General features: G+C 46.5%; 4 protein-coding genes and 1 pseudogene across 4 annotated transcripts; 3 read left to right on the top strand and 2 right to left on the bottom strand.

Annotated features, from left to right (window-relative positions):
* Positions 1 to 1878: 1878 nt before the first annotated feature.
* LOC6609557 lies at positions 1879 to 3381 on the bottom strand. The gene is made up of 3 exons (XM_002034204.2): positions 3127 to 3381; positions 2290 to 3014; positions 1879 to 2197 (listed from the first exon to the last, which is right to left on the bottom strand). The coding sequence occupies exons 1-3, from the start codon at positions 3361 to 3363 to the stop codon at positions 1948 to 1950; spliced, it is 1212 nt and encodes a 403-aa protein (XP_002034240.1). The 5' UTR covers positions 3364 to 3381; the 3' UTR covers positions 1879 to 1947.
* Positions 3382 to 5105: 1724 nt separating this feature from the next.
* LOC6609556 lies at positions 5106 to 5774 on the top strand. Its single transcript, XM_002034203.2, has one exon. It carries the CDS (start codon positions 5221 to 5223, stop codon positions 5677 to 5679), a length of 459 nt encoding a protein of 152 aa, XP_002034239.1. The 5' UTR covers positions 5106 to 5220; the 3' UTR covers positions 5680 to 5774.
* Positions 5775 to 5824: 50 nt separating this feature from the next.
* Positions 5825 to 7385, bottom strand: LOC6609555 (annotated as a pseudogene).
* A 5653-nt stretch (positions 7386 to 13038) lies between these two features.
* LOC6609554 (serine protease inhibitor 42Dd) lies at positions 13039 to 17267 on the top strand. The gene is made up of 2 exons (XM_002034201.2): positions 13039 to 14472; positions 14533 to 17267. Exons 1-2 carry the CDS (start codon positions 13455 to 13457, stop codon positions 14652 to 14654), a joined length of 1140 nt encoding a protein of 379 aa, XP_002034237.2. The 5' UTR covers positions 13039 to 13454; the 3' UTR covers positions 14655 to 17267.
* A 34-nt stretch (positions 17268 to 17301) lies between these two features.
* Positions 17302 to 18934, top strand: LOC6609553 (alpha-amylase A). The gene has a single exon (XM_032714968.1). It carries the CDS (start codon positions 17370 to 17372, stop codon positions 18852 to 18854), a length of 1485 nt encoding a protein of 494 aa, XP_032570859.1. The 5' UTR covers positions 17302 to 17369; the 3' UTR covers positions 18855 to 18934.

The raw sequence follows: 18934 nt of genomic DNA, 5'->3' as shown, positions 1-18934 counted from the left end.
AAAAGCAAACAAAATTTGAAACATAAAAATGTAATTTGGCTGTGTGGGTGAGGGTGATGGTGTTGGGTGCGACCCAGTGTTAAATACTGGATCCTTTTTTTTTTTCGCTGTGTACCACATAAAAGTACATTAAAATAATGCCGGTTTAGGTCACAGACAGCTGGGGCAGAGCGAAAGGCTCGTAGAGTCATTTATTTATGACAGCCACCTTCTCAAGCAAGCGAAATTTATGCTAAACGGGGAAGAAGTCTCAAATTGAAGGGGTGGTTGTTGCTCTGAGCAATGGAGTGTCCTGGCAAAAGGACAATGGATCTGAGTTTGCTGTTAATCAGTGCAAGTTTCGGAAAGTAATCAGCAAATATTTGCCCACTTTTTGTTGCGATTTTCTCGAGCATTCTCTTCATTTTCATAAAAGCGTGGTTTCTTTACCCTGCCGCTCTGTTTGCTGGATTGTTCTTGTATTTATTTCCATCTTAGATACAAGATACAAATGGAAATCTATCAAAGCAGATCTGATTTACTGGCAACTTTCGAGCAAACCAATTGCATCATCATCGTTTGGTATTCGAGAGCCCTTGTATCATCTGGCCTTATAAGGAATTGACTACTTTCACAATTATCTTGGCCAACGAGTCGTAATGATCAACTGAAAACTGTGCTTTTGATTCAGTTCAATTTAACTACTCATCGGCAACGGTTTCAATTGAAAATGGCATCTTCGATGGACTTACTCTGCCTTTTAGGCATTTTGATTATCAGCAGTATGCTACTGGAAACTTCGGCACTGGACAGCGAAGTTGTGGAGTCTGTAACCGGTGCTTCTAAGTCGAGCAACTTCAGTGAAAATGTGAAAATAAAACTGGATAAAACGTGGAGCCCTAATGGAACTATGCTGGCGCAACCGTACAATATTCTGGAGACCAACTGTCCTCATGGCTATGTCCTGGCTAATAAACATTGCCACAAGCGTGCCTAAAAGTTATTTAGTATTAGAAATGCGATTGTTAATTGTTATGAATTAAATAGCCTCATAAATCTTAATATCATAATGTTCGCATATAACTACAGAATATATAAAATATATATGATTTGCAAGCATCTCTGAGAGTCAACTTTAAATAGCTCTTGGTATTCTCCTAACTTGACACTCAATAAAAAATGGCACCTTATGGCATTGCTAAGTGTCCACAAGAAAATTCTGTCACCGCCCCGTTCTCGAGACTTTTTACACAATTGACTCAGGTTACCAGAGAAGACCCTCGATTGCCCCCGATTCCACCCACTCCTCTACTATCAACCAATATGTTGCGGTTGCTTCCATGTCCAACCTGGCCAGCAGCCCCGCCTCCAAGGGACGGGATGGTTCGGCTGGCTAACCGCATACATAATTTGCGACAGCAACCGCAAAATGCGGCCGCACAGGATCCCCACTCTGGCCAATACTCAGACCCTGACTGATATGCCAACCAAGGGCTGTCATTAGTTAGTGGTCCATTAACAAAAATGCAACCGATGGCTGCTGCGATTGCCAGACGGGCGGACCGTCATTTACAGGTAGCAGCTGCATTGACAGGACCCCAAGAGCAGGACTCCATGTGAGGGTCCGGAAGTTGGCGCATTAATTCAGGAGGCAGCCATGAAATATGACGACACTCGGGGGCTCTGCTCTGCTCCGCTGAATGAGTTAATTAAGCGTCTCACGGCCAGAAACATAATTTGGGCTCATTTATCAGTGACGGCGGTGATGCGGCGCATGTAAATTTGCCTTAGCGATGGGAAATGTCAGCCGTTATCCTTCGCAAAACACGGAAGTTTCATTACAAAGTACACAAAGAAAACAAATGCGTTATCGCCTTTGCATGCCCAAGCAGAGACTTATTTATCTATTCAAAAATTTCATTTTATTTATTTCAGTGTACACGCTTCATACGCGAAAGGCTGGCGGGCTTAGAACTGCTGACCCAGAGGATTGTCCAGCCAGGGATAGACGGACGGGCACTTGTCGCATACGGTCATGTAGCGGTCCTCGCCGGTGGACATCTTTTGGACGTGGCACTGGACCGCTCGACACTCAGCCTCCGGCAAACCGGGACAGTCCTTGAACGGGGAGTCCAGCGTGGGCTTTCTCACGTACTCCAACATTCGCGAAATTCCGGTGAAATACACATCCGAATAGGTGTTCAGGTGGTTAATGAATCTGCGCAAATTGAAATGGGTAGGTATTGTCAATTTGGCAGTAACCTGAGGTATAAAGCTGCTTTATCTTTATCTGTAGGTAGAAATAGTTACTTTTTAAAGGCACCAAAGTAATTGCGACCCCGCGAAAACCAAGCAGCATGCAGATACATCCCGAAGGGAGCTCTATTGCCAAGATAGTGCCTATTGAAGTTCTCCATCATCCAGTCGAACAGCTCGTCCACATCGTCCTCGGGCGGGTAAACGCATGCATCGATCATGGAGCAACTGTAGCCCTCAGTATCGGTCCACGTGACCATGGGATTCACCCAGAATCCGGGAATGGATGCCTCTGGACAGGGTCCTATTTGACAGTCCTGATTGGACTTGTAGTCCAGGGTGTAGGGCCACATGGCCGGATCCTTGAACTTTTGCGTTGGCCAGGAACTGTCGTAGGTCAAGCCCAAGCGACGGGCTGCTTCAAAGGTGTTATTGCCCGAAATTTGGAGGAACGGCAGGCGCATTCCCTGAATCTTCTTGGGATCCACTTTGGCAAAGGTCTCCAACATTTTGAGCTGCGCTCCAAACTCTCGCTCGATGGTCGCCACATCAGCCGATCGCCAGTAATCGGTGCCATCTCCATGGGTCACCGAATGTAGGGCTATCTCGTGACCGGCCCTATAGAGTGCATTCACCCTCGTGTAATCCGTGTACTCGTGGGACAAAAAGAAGGTACCGGCGGCTCCACACCCATCCGGATTGACCAATCCCTCGAAGAGCAGCTCGTACTGGGCGAAGTTGATAGCATTTACAGCGTCATCGAAAGTGATGGTCACGAACTGTTAAAGAATATATTCATATATAAATATTTATAAGATGCATTTCTGAATTGTCGAAAGCAACGGAATGTGCAATATAATAAGAAATGGTTACAAAAGCCAAGAATATCACCTGCGGAATCTCGTTCTCCTTGCCCTGGAACTTGGATGTGGGTAAAACGGCATCGGAGCAGCGGCAATCGGGTAATTTGCACTTGCTGGGTTTGCAGGGTTCGGCCATTGGCAGGATTTCCTCATGCTGGGCCAGGTCCTTCTGCTTATTCTTCTGCTTTTTGGACTTGGACTTGGCCTCGCCCGTGAGGGCCAGGGTCAAAATTAGGCCAAGAATTAGCAAGGTAGAGTACTTCATGCCGGGCTAGAAAGCTCTATGCTCAGCCATCGATGCTCGATGGTCTTCTTATAACCTTCGGGAAAAGATGATATCTTATCAGTTTCTTGGGGCTCCAAATATGATTTGCTTGTTCAGCACAAGGTGTGTCTCAATTGGGTGGGGTTTCCTCAAGTGACCTTGTTTCATCCGCAGAGCAATACCAACTTCATTCAACCAAAAAGAGACAGAACTTTCAATTATAGACATGCCAACGATCGGAGTGGCCAAAGTTTGTCTCATTAGCATAACCAAAGAACTTAGCAGCTGAGATTTGCCGAGTTGAAGTGGAAAACTTTTCACACTTGCCGGAGATCGCAATCGATGGGCGCCGACTGTAGCCCAAATTATGACAGACCCGCCCCCAGTCAGCCAGGAAAATGCACTTCAAATCGTAAACAAGTGCTTCACAAACTTTTCACAACAGCGACAGGAAGCTCTCAAAAACAAAGCACAAGGAACTCTCAGACCCCCAGCCAATCACGCAGTGGGTGGAGGTCCTCAAATCCCGGCAGGCAGTGGGAAAAAGTCAATACAAGATTGAGGAAAAATCTGCAATTCCCTTGGGGAGCGAAAGTAGTCGAAGGAGCCGGAGGAGTCAGACATCCGTTTCCCGATTACTTGGGGTGCACGCCCCGAATGCGATTTGGTCACGTTCCTGGGCGTTGCCATCTCGGCTAGGAGCCGCAAACGTGGCCAACCAACCGCCAGTCAGCCGAAAGGACTCTCGGAAAAGCAGGCGGAAAACTGGGTGGAAAGTTTCGACACTCGGCACTCCGACACTCCGTTGTAGGGGCAATGCAACATGTTTGAGTGAGTTCGATGGTAGGGTTTTTATATCCAACCATCTTCACGATGGATTCTAATGAAGATGGAAGTTGCCGGGCTGGGTTCTTTATTGAAATCTGATTGATAGCGAGGTGAGCATCGCTCGTTCATCAACTCTCATTAGGAAGAGCACTATGCAAGGGCGTTGGGGTGTGAAATCAAAGGAAAAGATAACCAACCCAACCTCATCACAACTCACACCAGAGGACACATGTGTGCCCTAATCAAACCTTCTCACGTGACCGAAACTGCTCTAAAATGCAAATTTTTCCGTGCTAATAAAAATGTTACTCATATGCGTGGAAGATTTCCCAAGTGCCGAAGGCGACCAAAGAGAAAATTCTCACGCACGTCTGAAGCTGAAAACTATTACGCGGTGGCGGTTTTTCCACCCCGGTTCGGGTTGCCTTCTGTTTGCCAATTTTCGCGATAATCACACAACTAATTTGCATAGCACTGAGACCAGCAAATCTGGGCTAATCAAATCAAGCAAACGAACAAACTCAATTTGCGGGCTGGAGTATTAATGCGAATTTATTTATGCCACAAGTAAACATGTTTTATTTTAAATACTCTATAAGAAAGGGAGTAGACTTAGGTTATGGGTTTTAATTTGTGCTGGCCTATGTTTTTACTATGCAACACTAAATTAGTCTTTTATTTTTAAGTATAATAGTATTTACTCCAAATAAATTATCCTAAGAAAATGGTATATTAGTTTAATCTAGGAAGCGGATATATGATTTCCTCGAAGTCTCCTTTTAAATATTTTTAGTAGAGCATTTCAACTTTGGAAAGGGGCTTTTTCCCAGCCCACGCAGATCTTAAGACTTAGGAAAGCCTCCATCACCATCACATCCATCTGTTATTGCTTTGATGGGACTATGCAAATCTCGGCTTGCGAGATAGCCTGGCATTTCATTTCAAATAATTTTTTGGGGAGGTTCGCAGAAACCCAGGCAAAGCTAAAATTTTCAAAAAGAAAAAGGCAAAATTCAAAATTACTGGAGGATGGCGCAGAAGGAACGGAAGGGAGGAGTTGTGAAGAGGGACAAGGCGGATAAGTGGAACCATGTAGAGACGGCTCGGTACTTTAGGGATTTGCAGGAAAATGAGGTGCGAACGATGCATTATTTGGGGCTGGCCTACGTGGTTTTGTCCCGTCGCCCAAATTTGCAATTGAAAGTTCCTCTGTCCACTCAAAACTATGAAGATGGAGCCACTGTGGGAGCGGGGCAGCGAGGAGGCTATGCCCTCCAGTTGGTCTTCACCTGTGCTGCGAATTATCCACTCGCAAGGCCGCTGGTGGAGATCGTGGAGAAGCGCAATGTGAGCGACGCCTTTGAGCAGGTTCTCCGCAAAGAGATTGACCTGATTTTGGAGCAACATCTTGGCCTCCAGATGATTGTGCCGGTGGTGACCCGGCTGCAAATCACGCTGAATACCGAGATAAAAAGGCTGCGCTTTTAAAGAAGGTCACCCATAAGTTGTTTTTTGCCACATTATGCGTAACAGTTATTTGTGATCAATTTTAAGTACAATAAAATTTACCATTTTCCATAAATACGTACTTGTAACTGACTACTGCCCATCTTCATTTTAAAATTGTTAAGTCTTGTGTGTTATAATCGCATCGTATATATTTTAAAAAATTAATAATCTCAAATAATTGCTCGGCTTCTCGGCCTTGGTCTTTGCCCTAGTTGTTTACAACTTGGCGTTGACGTGGATGGCCAGCACTCCGTCATCCTCGGAGGTGCCAATGTAGATGGAAGCCCGTCCGTCGGATCCGACGCTGACGGTCTTGCCCGTGCAGGAGGAACCGCTCTTGGAGCCGGAGATGACGTCGCAGTAGGTGCCGGCGGGCAGGCCCGTCTGCAGGGAGCTGTTCAGGTCGTAGTTGTCGTTGTTGAAGGCCACGAAGCCGCGACTGGCTCGGCTGAAGGAGATCTGGTTGCTGCCATTGTCCCACCAGTTCTGGATCGCGTCCGAGCCCACGGCGTTCCGGAAGGCCACCATGTTGTAGATCTGGCGCCAGCGGTGCTCGCACACCCAGCCGCCGCTGCAGGAGTTGTCGCTATTGAAGACGGGCGAGGCGATGTTGTGGCCGTCGGTGGTGGGCGGGCCCTGGTCCGTGTCCGAGAAGGAGAAGGAGGACATCACGCGGGGAGTGCCGAAGGGGTGCGCCAGCATGAAGGCGGAGGCCATCTTGTACTGCTTGGGCACCTTGTAGGTCAGCACGTCGGCGCCTCCTGCTCCGTGTCCGCGCTGGTTGTCGTGGTTGTCGACGAAGACCAGGGAGCGGTCGGAGGCGGGGAAGCCCCAGGCGGTGCCCCAGTTGGTCAGGTACTGCAGCTGGTCCTTGCCGCGGAACACCTTGCCGATGGAGTCGGAGTGGCGGAACTCGGTGATGGCGCCCAGTCCGGTGTACTCGGACTTGCTGATGGCCTCGCCGCCCATGTCGATGACCTCCTGGACGATGTACGCCTTGGATCCCGAGGCGAAGCCGTGGTCGGTGTTCAGGTTCTTGAGGCGGCCATAGATGACGGCCAGGTCGGCGGGCCACATGTGCTTGGCCACATGTGTCCACGCGGAATCCGGCCACGCCGAGGTCAATCAGATGGTCCAGGATCTCGACCACCACGCAGACCGACCAGCTCGCAGTTGCGCACCTGGTTGGCGTCGTTGTAGTTGTTGATGGCGCAAGTCGGGTTGAAGTCCAGCGAGGAATAGGGCACTCCAGGATAGCTCTTGCTGCTGGGGCTGGCGGTGCTGCCGCCCGTGCCGTAGGTGCCTCCGTCGGCGGCCATGTGGTTGAAGATCACATCCACGTAGATGCGCACTCCCACAGCGTTGCAACGCTTGACCATGCTGGCGAACTGCTGCTCGTTTCCGGAGCGGGTCTCCAGCTTGTAGGAGATGGGCTGGTAACGTTCCCACCAGGGACGGCTGTCCTTGACGGCGTTCTCGTTCACAGGCGAGACCTGGACGCCGGCGAAGCCATTGGGTCCCAGGAAGTTCTCGCACTCGGCAGCGATGTCGTCCCACTTCCACTCGAAGAGGTGGACCATTCCACTACGACCGGAGGCGTAGTTGGTGTCGAATTGGGCGTTGGCCACCGCCAGGAGGGCGAGGCACACTAGGCTCTTTGCCAGAAACATGTTAATTCTAGGTGGAAGCTAAATTTCACTCTGATTAAAAGCGTGTCGATGCAGCTCCTTATATATGATGACCAAACCCATTCGGCTTTGCCGGGAGTGATTTGTGGATTGATCTTATCGCTGCTAAGGCGATACGTACTCTTGTATGTATTGAGTTGATTAAATAGCGATTAAGGCGTGTTATCTAAGTTCGGGGTAGACCTATTGACTGGTGGCTAATTATAATTAGTTCGAAATAAGTAAGCATCAAGACAATGCATTCCTCAGATATTGGTTGATATTGGAGATTTATTGGCCACTTGACTTGCACGCCACTAGAAGCGTGATCAATCTGAACTTTGGCCTACAAGGAGTAATTTATATTGCTCTAGAACTAGAACTAGAACATAATTTTCAAAGTGCTGTAAGCTAATGTGGTGTTTATTGAATATGTCGTGGCGAAAATAATGAGTATGCGTGTAGTCGCTGTTTACTTCTTCTCCAAGTTCCCTTTGCTATTATGCGTGTTCCTATTTATGAACACGTGGCGAAAATAATGAATGCGTTTAGTCGCCGTTTACTTCTTCTCCATGTTCCCTTTGCTATTATGCGTGTTCCTATTTATTGTCAATGTGTGAGGATGAATAGATGAATTATCTAGGACTTTGCAAAAACGAGAGCGATAGAGCTGTTGCTGAACGTGGCCACTTGCGCTGCTTGGTTAGAAAGGGAAAACTATATAATGAAAAGGAAATGCCAAAAATTGAGAAGAGACAAAGCAGGCTGCACGAAACGGGAGTGAGGTCATTAATCGTGGAGAAGCCAAAGCAGACGCAAGTGGACTCGTTGACTGCGCACAGCTGCATAAAAATTATATTGTGAAAAGAGTTATGAGCAACGCTGATATGGACGGACGGACGGACGGCGAGGACCCTGATATTCTTAACCCGACATCAGAAGTGGGATCTGTGCCACACCCTGCATTTTCTGAGGATCAGTGGCGTGCAGTAGTGGAAATGCAAAATCGGAATTTTGCTGAACTTGTAAAAATCATGCAAGTGACGCCGGAAGTAAATTGATCATCGCACTAAGTAACTGCATGGAAGGAACTGCATCTCAGTGGCTAACACAAATCTCGTACCAGGGTATGACTTGGCAAGAGTTCCAGGAATTATTTCTGCAGCGCTTTGAAACCGAAGAGACGCCGGCCGCTACGTTTTTAAATTTACTCAACAGCCGCCCGACTGCCGATGAATGTTACGCGGTGTATGCGAGTCGGCTGGTGACGACGCTGACTACAAAGTGGCGGAATATGGAAATAGAAGAAATTGCCGTTACAACTGTTCTTGCGCATATGGCAAACATTGACAGTCGTTTGCAGCGCGTCCTCTTCACATCCAATGTGCGTACCAGAAGTAAGCTACAGGCGGAGTTAAAAGCGTTTACGTTCGACAAGAAGCGACATGCTCGAGATGACAACCTTGGACCTGACCAGAAGAACCGTAAGGCATCGCCAGTTGTATGCCACTTCTGTTCAAAGCCGGGACATCGAATTGCTGAATGCCGAAGTAAAATGCGACAAGATAGACAGGCGAAACCGCAGCGTGAAAAATCAAATGTTACGTGCTATCGGTGCGGCCAACCGGGACATTTCTCCAACCAATGCCCGAAAAACGGAAGTGCAGCCAAACAAGATGTGACTCAACAGAAGACTGTTAACCAATGTTGTGTGATTGAGCCAAAGGGAAGCTTGCATCAACGAGGTGAGATCTATCCAATTTGTTTCGATTCCGGTGCAGAGTGCTCCCTTATTAAAGACGACATTAGCAATAAGTTATCTGGTAAACGTATAAACAATACTGTAATGATAAAAGGCATTGGTGGTGGCAGTGTGTGCAGTACATTGCAAATCTTGAGTGAAGTCACTATAAACGAAAATATTATGGAAATATTATTTCATGTAGTCCCGAACGAGCAAATGAGGAATGATATTCTGATAGGGCGAGAAATACTTAAACAAGGCTTTTATGTAATTTTGACATCCGATAATTTTAAAGTTGTAAAATCAAAAACTGTTAATAATTGTTCCGTTACTGAGCGATCGTTTACTTTGTCCGATATTGACACCGAATTAGTCGACAATGAGAAAGCTCAATTAATTGAGTTACTTGAAAAGCACTCGACTTCATTTACCAACGGGATACCTCATACTCGAGTAAATACAGGCGAAATGAAAATCCGTTTGATTGATCCAACTAAAACTGTTCAGCGCCGACCTTATAGACTTAGCCCCGAAGAGAGAGAAGTAGTGCGAATGCAGGTGAGCGAATTGATAAGATGTAATATTGTTCGCCCAAGTTGCTCTCCCTTTGCTAGCCCCATGTTGCTCGTCAAAAAGAAGAACGGAACCGACCGTCTATGTGTTGATTTTAGAGAGCTAAACTCGAACACGATTTCGGATAAATACCCCTTGCCGCTTATCAGCGATCAAATTGCTAGACTTCGCGGAGCAAATTATTTCACATGCCTGGATATGGCAAGTGGTTTCCACCAAATCCCGATTCACCCTGAATCCGTGGAATATACTGCATTTGTGACCCCAGACGGCCAATTTGAATTTCTTACAATGCCTTTTGGCCTCAAAAATGCGCCATCTGTTTTCCAGCGCGCAGTCATAAATGCACTTGGTGACCTTGCTAACTCTTTTGTAATCGTTTACATGGACGATATAATGGTAGTATCGCCAACCAAGGAATTGGCTTTGGAAAGGTTAAAAACTGTTTTGAATGTTCTTACAAAGGCTGGTTTTACCTTTAACCATGCTAAATGCAGTTTTCTCAAAACAACGGTTCAGTATTTGGGCTATGAAGTGCGAGCTGGAGAAATTCGTCCGAATGTGCGAAAGATAGCTTCATTAAGCTCCTTGCCTCCTCCTCAAACTGTCTCCGGCGTTAGACAATTCATTGGCTTGGCCTCTTACTTTCGCAAATTCGTGCCTGGATTCTCCCAACTTATGAAACCATTGTATTCACTTTCCTCTGGTAGCGGCAAGATTACATGGAGCGCTGAGCTGGAAGAGATCAGACTTAAAGTTGTGACGATCCTCACAAATGAACCTGTTCTGGTAATCTTCGACCCGCAATATCCTATTGAGTTGCACACTGATGCAAGTGCCTGTGGATATGGAGCGATACTTTTGCACCGTATAGAAAGTAAGCCCCATGTAATCGAATACTTCAGCAAAACAACTACCTCTGTTGAATCTAGATATCACTCCTACGAGCTGGAAACCTTGGCAGTGGTAAAAGCCGTTAAACATTTTCGCCATTACCTAATTGGCCGTGAGTTCGTTGTCTATACAGACTGCAATTCATTAAAAGCTTCTCGCACAAAAATAGATTTAACACCCAGAGTTCACCGCTGGTGGGCCTACTTACAATCGTTTAATTTCGAAATTCAATATAGAGAGGGTAAGCGTATGGCTCATGTGGATTTCCTATCAAGAAATCCTTTATCACCCGAACACATTTTGTCAATAAACAAGATTCCCGAAAAACGAGTAAATCTGTCTGAAATTTCAAGTACTTGGCTTCTTGCTGAGCAACGGTTAGACCTTGAGATAATAGAAATAGTTAACAAATTGGAGTCAGATGAATTGGCTGAAAATTTGGCCAAAACGTATGATTTGCGAAAAGGTGTATTATATCGCAAGGTCCAAAGACGAGGTAGAACAAGTTATTTACCAGTTGTACCCAGAGCTTTCAAGTGGTCAGTAATTAACCAGGTACACGAGTCGATAATGCATTTAGGGTGGCAAAAGACACTTGATAAAGTGTACCAGTATTATTGGTTCGCTAAAATGAACAAGTATGTTCGAAAATTTGTTTCAAACTGCATAACTTGTAGATCAGTGAAATCATCTTCCGGGAAGGTTCAGGCGGAACTTCATTCCATTCCGAAGACAAGTATACCGTGGCACACCATCCACATAGATATAACGGGGAAATTAAGTGGCAAGAGCGATTTGAAGGAGTATGTCATTGTTCAGATCGATGCCTATACAAAGTTTGTTTATCTGTATCACACCTTAAAGATAGATGCCGAAAGCTGTGTTAATGCTATGAAATCTTCCATATCCTTATTTGGAGTACCAAATCGCATCATCGCCGACCAGGGCAGATGTTTTACTAGCTCTAAGTTTTCAGAGTTTTGTGTATCGCAGAAAGTTGAACTTCACTTGATTGCTACGGGAATGAGCCGCGCAAATGGGCAAGTGGAACGGGTGATGGAAACACTGAAAAATTTGTTGTCAGTGGTAGAATCAAGTCAACGATCGTGGCAGGACGCACTTGGCGAAGTCCAACTTGCACTGAATTGTACAATTTCTCGTGCCACTGAGGCAAGTCCGTTAGAAATGTTAATTGGTAAACAGGCTCGACCCCTTGGATTAGTTCCCCCATGTGAGACCGAATGTGAAATAGATTTGGCAACTGTTAGAGCTCATGCGACAGAAAATATGAATTCCTTAGCGTCTTACGACAAATCCCGATTTGATAGCAGTAGGGCAGCCGTTGACAAACACCACGTAGGTGACTATGTGCTATTGAGGAATGAAGAAAGACACCAAACTAAGTTAGATCCGAAATTCAGAGGACCGTTTTTGGTGACTGAAGTATTAGAGGGTGACAGGTATACACTAAAGTCGTTGACGAGTAACCGATCGTTCAAGTATTGCCATGAAGATATACGTAAAATGCCGGATGCAGAAATCCCGAATGAGTTAAACGAGAATGTAGAGCAATAGCTGAAATATAGAAACAGTTGAATGAAAAGAAAAGCCCGCCAATGAGTTCTTTTGTGAACGAGAGATATCCGTCTAGGTGAGACGATGAATTGTGAGTTATCCGTCTAGGTGAGACGATGAATTGTGAGTTATCCGTCTAGGTGAGACGATGAATTGTGAGTTATCCGTCTAGGTGAGACGATGAATTGTGAGTTATCCGTCTAGGTGAGACGATGAATTGTGAGTTATCCGTCAGGTGAGACGATGAATTGTGAGTTATCCGTCAGGTGAGACGATGAATTGCGAGTTATCCGTCCAGGAGAGACGATGAGTTTGGATTGAATTAATAATTAAGTGTGTGTGAACTGGCGGAAGATCGATTTATAGAAATCGATAAATGATAATGTTAAGATAAGTTGTAAGCTGATTTATTACTGATCAATGGAACTGAATATGAAAACAGAATAAGTTATCCCAGCAACAATGAAATAAAAGCTGTTTTGTTTCTTCACAGAATTAAGATTTAAGAAATACACCTAAGAAAGTCAAACTAATGAAATTAAATGTTATTGAATTGTGATGAAAGTATGTGATCTTGATATCTTGGTATCTCGGTATCAAAAGCTTACACGAGGACGTGTAAATGTCAGAATGGCCGTGTCGTGGCGAAAATAATGAGTATGCGTGTAGTCGCTGTTTACTTCTTCTCCAAGTTCCCTTTGCTATTATGCGTGTTCCTATTTATGAACACGTGGCGAAAATAATGAATGCGTTTAGTCGCCGTTTACTTCTTCTCCATGTTCCCTTTGCTATTATGCGTGTTCCTATTTATTGTCAATGTGTGAGGATGAATAGATGAATTATCTAGGACTTTGCAAAAACGAGAGCGATAGAGCTGTTGCTGAACGTGGCCACTTGCGCTGCTTGGTTAGAAAGGGAAAACTATATAATGAAAAGGAAATGCCAAAAATTGAGAAGAGACAAAGCAGGCTGCACGAAACGGGAGTGAGGTCATTAATCGTGGAGAAGCCAAAGCAGACGCAAGTGGACTCGTTGACTGCGCACAGCTGCATAAAAATTATATTGTGAAAAGAGTTATGAGCAACGCTGATATGGACGGACGGACGGACGGCGAGGACCCTGATATTCTTAACCCGACAAATACGTAAAAATTAATTCAAGATATCGATATTGCCATCAGTAAGTGGCTCATGTATCACCTCTAGAATTGCAATTTTCACGCAAAGAGTTTACAATTACACGCTTGATTGTGGGCATCTTAGCTTTAAAACTGAACACAGTATTAAATAATTTTATACATAATGTACGTGCTCCTACTAATCCTTTTAGGAATCTCACGCTACAGGGCTCAGAAGAATTCGCAATTGCCAGATGGATTTTACGCAGCCATAGTGAACAGCTTTTCGAACAGGAACATTATGTTCTCCACGGAGATGATACGATCCAGCATGCTGTTCATCTATGTGGGCGTGGAGGAGGGTGAATCCGAGCAAATTCGAAAGGCTATGCACTACCGGGGAACACATCTATCTGATTACAAGCCGAAAACCCAGAAAATCTTTGTTATGAGTGCGCAGAAGGCACCAGTGGCCAAGAGTGTTACCCGATTCTATGTACGTCTGAATATGAAGATGTCCACGGATTATAGACTTTTTATGCGGCATACAGAGGGAAGAGCTCGTAATATCGCCTTTGTTCGTGAAAAACTAGACGAGGTGAATACATTTTACAGCCGTGAAATGGGCGAGCAAATGGGGCAGGTGGTAAAAGAAAGCTGGTGGAAACCGAACAGCCAAGGACTCCTCATAAATGCCATTTTCTTCAATTTGAGTTGGGCGCGGACTTTCAATCCGGAAGCCACATATCCCCGGGAGTTTCGAGTAAATGCCGCAAAGAGCGTTATGATACCCATGATGCACGAGGATAGTAAGTTTGCATTTGGCATCCTAGGGAATCTTAAAGCCACCGCCATTTTGGTGCCCTTTTCCCAGGGAGATCTCCAAATGCTCTTGATAAAGCCCGATCAGCCTGATGGACTTGCTGCCTTGCAAATGATGCTGCAGGCCATGAATATCTTAAGTGTTGCCGGGAACCTCACAATGATGGATGTGTTTGTGGGTATTCCAAAGTTTAAGATACACAGTGATCTAGAACTCTCTCCAGCTTTTGAAAAGATGGGCATCAAGGATATATTCAAGCCGAGCAAGTCATTTTCAACATTGCTTCACAGGAATACCGACTTTCGGATTGACCGAATTATCCATGTTGTCACCTTTGAGTTTCAGGAGCAGGGCATTGGTACACCAAGTACGGATGTTGGTAATTTGAATTATCTACAAAAACCTGAGAGATAATGTTTAATTATTTATTTGATTTCAGGCAATGGTAGTTTGACACACACCTTTAATGGGGTGAAATATTTTCTGGCTACTCATCCTTTTGCTTTCTACATCATAGATAACACATCCATTTTCTTTGCCGGTCATGTAACAAGCTTTTAGAAATTAAAAAAATATATATATCAAATTATTGGTGAATAATACATCAATAGCTAATGGGTCAGGTAATTTTTATATTCTCACCGTTTGTGGGGAAATATTATTGCAGAGCTATAATGTTTATGAATCGTTTCGTGTATTAAAAAAATAATGTTAATTTGTGGTCGAGCCATATTCATTTCATTCGGCTCCCGAAATATCTTTTGATTAGCCAAAGGAATGGCACTGGTTGTGCGCCATAAGAATCCAGGTCATGTAGTCCACATATAAATCCCGGCAAATTCATGCATGACCCATAAAAACCAATGCCCCCACTTGGCCAACGGACTTCCCGGCACTCCAGGAACATATTTCCTATTTATGACTGCAACTTTCGGTCGAGTCCGGGTAGGGTGCAAAAATTTCAACACGCTCACACAAAAATTGCCAATTAAGCGCATTTATGACTGCAGCGCAGCGGAAGTATGTGCGGCATGCAACTAGCCGGGTAGAAGTCGGGGTCACCACCCCCGGAATCACCAGCTCCCGGTGGAAACAGTGTCTGGCCCATAAACATCCTTAATGCGAGGACGTGTGCACTCCGAAGACGCTCGTCGGATTATTAAGAAACAATGAAGACGGGACGTCGCTAGAAGCCATAAAAGCGGACACATAACGCCCGCTTTATGGCGCAAGTTAAAACCGGAAACAAAATAGTTGACACCGCGCGGACATTGACCATCGGATACTAGGGGGTGTTTAAAGGGAGCTGGCTGACGCATACTCTCGTAAAACTTGGGTCAATGACGAAAACATAATTTGTAATTTGAATTTGCTTCGTGTTCGAGCATAAGCAATGAGCTTACCAGAATGTCCTTCGCAGTTGTCCTTTGGCTTTAAGGGATTCAGCTCGCGTTTTGATCATGGCGCATATAATTCGTTGGAATAGTGATTGCTGCTGCTGGAGAAGAGGCTTGTGGATTGTCACTACAGGAAATCAGCAGGTGTGATATATTGTTTATAACATTTTGGCGTGTGTTCAGCAAACCCTTGACGTTGAATAATAATTAAATTTTCTTATAGTTGTAGCTTTATCTATTCATTGTGTGGCTTGAATGATTTGTGGTTCCTTGTATGCGATAAGAGACTGAGATAATGTTTAGAAACGATGGTAAGGTGAATTCAATTAATCAGTTAAATCAAAACTTTGTTAATTAATTGCAAGACTTAACATCCAGAAAGGTGATATGAGTAAATTAATTTATCAGTCTCACGAAATTGTGTTAATTAATTTTGAGATTCCAGACCAAATTAACTGAGGAACGAATTACACGAGTAACTCCACATTGCAGCGAGATATAAACTGAAATTAAAAAATATCTTCTACATGGGGAGTTGCGTCTTGGGCTGAGCCCTTGGCTTTGGGGTAAGGGATTCCTTTTTCCTTCGACTGATTTATGCGCTTATCACGCAAGCGTCGCCGTTTTTATGTCGCTGTCGTCGCCGTCTGTCGGCCATAAATGTCCTGGCCCGAGTCCTGGTCACAAATTTGCCAGTTTAATGCTCCCTCGGATCTCGACTAGCGCTTTTCAATTTCTCCACACATACCTGCGAAATGGCTTAGGCTCATCCTTCGCCCTTCGTGACAGTTTTTCATTACGCACAAATCCTTCGGGCATACACAGTCACATTAAAAAAGGATGTTGACTAAGAGCCAAAAGTAAAGAGGAACAGGGTGCGATGTAAGCAAACAGCGAATGGAGACTGCCGTTTTAGGAATTTCATAAAAATCGTTGCCGGCTTATCGCAGCTTTAAGATGTCTGTGGGTGCTCGCATGTCCTTTGCCCTGCAACACTTTCAAAGTGACATTATGCAACTTTGAGCGGCAGCAACAAGAACTGCAGCTATCTAAATTACCCAGAGACATCCGGCATGGCAGGACGCTCTTATGCGCTCAAGGATCAACAGGAAGCGCCCCAAGGAGTCTGACTAGCTCCATGTGTTGCATTTTGCCTTCATGTTTTTTTTGTTACGTTCCTTTGCCCTGCAAATTTCATTTGGCACTGCGACAGGAAGGAAATGTGAGCATGCAAAGCCGAAAAAGGTCCTGCATAGACAGAGATAAGTTGCGCAGCAGTCGCCAATTAATCCGTCGTCCTGGACGTGTTAACATTCCGCCACTTCAGAACCAGAGATCAAGTGGCCTCCAGTCAAGGCCAGAAGTCACGTATTCTGGAGAACGGGGCAGCCAAAGCTTCAAGCCAAAATCGGTTTCTACCTTTATTTTCAACTTGTTTGGGAGATATTGCATGATTTCAATGATTTCAAATACGCTCAAAAACCTGGCCATTGGCGCCACAGTTCACAGTGGACACGCTTCTAGGAGCGTGGACGTAATAAATGGTCAATAAATTCCCAACTGAAACCGATATCAAAGGAATGCATTTTCCCGATGAGTTATTGATATAAATATAATCAAAATAAGCCGGCCCACTAATCATCAGCGAAAAATTGCGATCTCCAGTCAATACGTCTGCTCGGAATTCTGATTAGACAAACTAATCGCCAGTCAGACCCCATGCGTGAAAAAAACCCCTTAGGGAGCGATAAGATCCCATGCAGTCACAAATCACATCCCCGCGAAGCCCTCAGATAAAGTAGCAGTGGGGTCCACTATATAAGGAGCGGCTCTGAGTAGTTCCGACCAGAGTGAAACTGAACTTCCATCTGGAATCACCATGTTTCTGGCTAAGAGCATAGTGTGCCTCGCCCTCCTGGCGGTGGCCAACGCCCAATTCGACACCAACTATGCTTCCGGTCGTAGTGGAATGGTCCACCTCTTCGAGTGGAAGTGGGACGACATCGCTGCCGAGTGCGAGAACTTCCTGGGACCCAATGGCTTCGCCGGCGTCCAGGTCTCGCCTGTGAACGAGAACGCCGTCAAGGACAGCCGTCCCTGGTGGGAACGTTACCAGCCCATCTCCTACAAGCTGGAGACCCGCTCCGGAAACGAGCAGCAGTTCGCCAGCATGGTCAAGCGTTGCAACGCTGTGGGAGTGCGCATCTACGTGGATGTGATCTTCAACCACATGGCCGCCGACGGAGGCACCTACGGCACGGGCGGCAGCACCGCCAGCCCCAGCAGCAAGAGCTATCCTGGAGTGCCCTATTCCTCGCTGGACTTCAACCCGACTTGCGCCATCAACAACTACAACGACGCCAACCAGGTGCGCAACTGCGAGCTGGTCGGTCTGCGCGACCTCAACCAGGGCAACTCCTACGTGCAGGACAAGGTGGTCGAGTTCCTGGACCATCTGATTGACCTCGGCGTGGCCGGATTCCGCGTGGACGCCGCCAAGCACATGTGGCCCGCCGACCTGGCCGTCATCTATGGCCGCCTCAAGAACCTGAACACCGACCACGGCTTCGCCTCGGGATCCAAGGCGTACATCGTCCAGGAGGTCATCGACATGGGCGGCGAGGCCATCAGCAAGTCCGAGTACACCGGAGTGGGTGCCATCACCGAGTTCCGCCACTCCGACTCCATCGGCAAGGTGTTCCGCGGCAAGGACCAGCTGCAGTACCTGACCAACTGGGGCACCGCCTGGGGCTTCGCCGCCTCCGACCGCTCCCTGGTCTTCGTCGACAACCACGACAACCAGCGCGGACACGGAGCAGGAGGCGCCGACGTGCTGACCTACAAGGTGCCCAAGCAGTACAAGATGGCCTCCGCCTTCATGCTGGCGCACCCCTTCGGCACTCCCCGCGTGATGTCCTCCTTCTCCTTCTCGGACACGGACCAGGGCCCGCCCACCACCGACGGCCACAACATCGCCTCGCCCGTCTTCAATAGCGACAACTCCTGCAGCGGCGGCTGGGTGTGCGAGCACCGCTGGCGCCAGATCTACAACATGGTGGCCTTCCGGAACGCCGTGGGCTCGGACGCGATCCAGAACTGGTGGGACAACGGCAGCAACCAGATCTCCTTCAGCCGAGGCAGCCGCGGCTTCGTGGCCTTCAACAACGACAACTACGACCTGAACAGCTCCCTGCAGACGGGCCTGCCCGCCGGCACCTACTGCGACGTCATCTCCGGCTCCAAGAGCGGTTCCTCCTGCACGGGCAAGACCGTCAGCGTCGGATCCGACGGACGGGCTTCCATCTACATTGGCAGCTCCGAGGACGACGGAGTGCTGGCCATCCACGTCAACGCCAAGTTGTGAACAGCTGGGGAGCATGGTGAAAAGCCAGGCAGTAAATTGAGATTATTAATTGTACGAAATATATATGATGAGATTATAAG

Source organism: Drosophila sechellia, chromosome 2R (genome assembly GCF_004382195.2).
Source record: "Drosophila sechellia strain sech25 chromosome 2R, ASM438219v1, whole genome shotgun sequence".
Classification (NCBI taxonomy): domain Eukaryota; kingdom Metazoa; phylum Arthropoda; class Insecta; order Diptera; family Drosophilidae; genus Drosophila; species Drosophila sechellia.
Note: the sequence above shows the minus strand (reverse complement) of the source record. Positions and strands in the feature narration are given on the sequence as shown.

Coding starts and splice junctions, on each gene's coding strand:
- LOC6609557 (XM_002034204.2), bottom strand. CDS start 3,363: ATGAAGTACTCTACCTTGCTAATTCTTGGCCTAATTTTGACCCTGGCC. Junction 3,015..3,126: donor AGGAGAACGAGATTCCGCAG/GTGATATTCTTG, acceptor ATTCTTTAACAG/TTCGTGACCATCACTTTCGA. Junction 2,198..2,289: donor TACTTTGGTGCCTTTAAAAA/GTAACTATTTCT, acceptor CAATTTGCGCAG/ATTCATTAACCACCTGAACA.
- LOC6609553 (XM_032714968.1), top strand. CDS start 17,370: ATGTTTCTGGCTAAGAGCATAGTGTGCCTCGCCCTCCTGGCGGTGGCC.
- LOC6609556 (XM_002034203.2), top strand. CDS start 5,221: ATGGCGCAGAAGGAACGGAAGGGAGGAGTTGTGAAGAGGGACAAGGCG.
- LOC6609554 (XM_002034201.2), top strand. CDS start 13,455: ATGTACGTGCTCCTACTAATCCTTTTAGGAATCTCACGCTACAGGGCT. Junction 14,473..14,532: donor TACACCAAGTACGGATGTTG/GTAATTTGAATT, acceptor ATTTGATTTCAG/GCAATGGTAGTTTGACACAC.